The following is a 1,819-nucleotide window of genomic DNA, read 5'->3' as shown; positions in this document are numbered from 1 at the left end:
TTTAAAGGAATCGGCAGAGTTCGCAAATAAAGTACGCATGTACAATGTGGCGAATTTAAGGCCTTAAATAAGTTTTACAGTTACCCACAGAGCATCATACTGTGACTTGGCTCATTAGCTAAGTTTGCCATATATATTTACTTTTTTCATCCTATCCTGTATATTATGAAGTTTGAAATATGATATTTCAAAATTTTTGTTATCGTTACGTGTTTACTTAGTAAGTTTATATGTATGTATGTATGTATGTATGTAAGTGTAGCCTAGGAAAATTGATGTTGCGTTACCGGTTTCATTCCTAAAAAAGATAGGGTCTTTACGTACGAGATTTTCTTCTTTATAAGTATTTTAAATTTCGCCAAAGATGGTCCAACAAATAGAGAACAATGTGTCATGACAATATTTCACAATTCGTTTCACTTTTTTTAAGAAAAAAAATGCCTAAAAATACGTCGAATGTCGTTTTTTTATAATCTATGGGGTCTAAAATTCACATATCAGATCGAAAATCTTATAGCGTAACCAGCAGTCGATAAAAACGTCTCTGGTCGGCGCGGTTTTTGTTAGGATTGGTCGGGAAAACCGGAAGAACAACATTTTTCTAGGTCGAAGTGGCACTTACGAACAGTATGCTTGTAGTAGTCATCCTGCCCATTGTAGAAGCCACAGAAAGAGTCAAACCCGCGATAGGTGGGAGTGTAGTTCCAGTTGCAGAAACCAAGATGCCACCTGCATTGAAAAAATACATTTACTTTGTTGTGGATTCGTTTTGACAGGGTTTGAAAAAGTGTAGCTAGAACAATGGGAAGAAAATAAGACTGTCAAGAATTGTAGCGATTGTGTCTACTAGTACTTAGACTGACGTCCTAGGTCTTTTTCGTCCTGCCTTACGATTATTACATCTTGTGGCGTACTTCTAAGGGTTTGCAAGCACAAGATTATGGAAGACTTAAGAAAGAAGCGTTTAAAATGTGAGCACTACTGATGTATTTTTTCTTACCATTTTCGCTACATGTCGCTAGATGTCACTGTTGACATGTCAACTTGCTGTGTACTACGTTTATACACTTTCTATTGCGGTGCTATACTTCAAGATCATAGTTACATTATTGTTATATGGTAGCAAATCTGCCAACAAAAGCCTCAAATTGTCTTAATCAAACAATAGCTTTATTTAATTATACGCACATTATGTTGATTTAACATAGCAATATGCTATTTACTTAAAGATCGCAAGATGTAGCTTTTGACACGGCGGTAATCAGCATATATGTAATATCCCGGATGTAGAACGTAATACTGCCAGATAATTATCTTCACGCGATACAAGATATCAACAATTAGAAGGGTATTAGAAAGCAGTATACCTTAAAACACTAACGGGAAAGGAGGAGATCATGTAGATAGATCCTGTAGTTAGAGACGTAGCACAGAAGTATAACACTTGTTACTTATATACCTGTACCTATAGTTATAGCACAGAAGTATAACTACTTGTTTCTTCTATACCTGTACCTATAGTTACAACACAGAAGTATAACACTTGTTACCTCTATACCTGTACCTAATGTTATCCAGCTTAGTGCATTAGGCCCATGTAGGGCGTGGATATGCAATAAAGTTCATTGTCATTATCTAACAAGCCCACTACATTCAGACCACCGTAGGCTCCAGGTATCCCCACGGTGCTGGGAGCACTGTCCGCCCGCCCAGGTACATACGGACGCGCCGGGGCCCGGGTATTTTACGGATCGGTTTCAATTAGTTCGCCTCTACATTACTGCAAGAATCATTAGAAAGGAAGTATGAAGTGTGTCAG

The 1,819-nt window shown here is 37.5% G+C and overlaps 1 protein-coding gene across 1 annotated transcript in view; it reads right to left on the bottom strand.

Annotated features, from left to right (window-relative positions):
• Positions 1-481: 481 nt before the first annotated feature.
• Positions 482-1,819, bottom strand: part of LOC109472827 (arylsulfatase B-like) — a 16,732-nt gene continuing 15,394 nt past the window's right edge. Inside the window, exon 3 of the mRNA XM_019772686.1 lies at positions 482-729. Coding sequence (XP_019628245.1) covers positions 564-729 — 166 coding nt within the window. The 3' untranslated portion in view covers positions 482-563. The remainder of the gene's footprint in view (positions 730-1,819) is intronic.

The sequence above is a fragment of the Branchiostoma belcheri genome, unplaced genomic scaffold (assembly GCF_001625305.1).
Source record: "Branchiostoma belcheri isolate BF01 breed outbred unplaced genomic scaffold, Haploidv18h27 scaffold284, whole genome shotgun sequence".
NCBI classification, from domain to species: Eukaryota; Metazoa; Chordata; class Leptocardii; order Amphioxiformes; family Branchiostomatidae; genus Branchiostoma; species Branchiostoma belcheri.
This window is presented reverse-complemented; position numbering and strand designations above follow the sequence as displayed.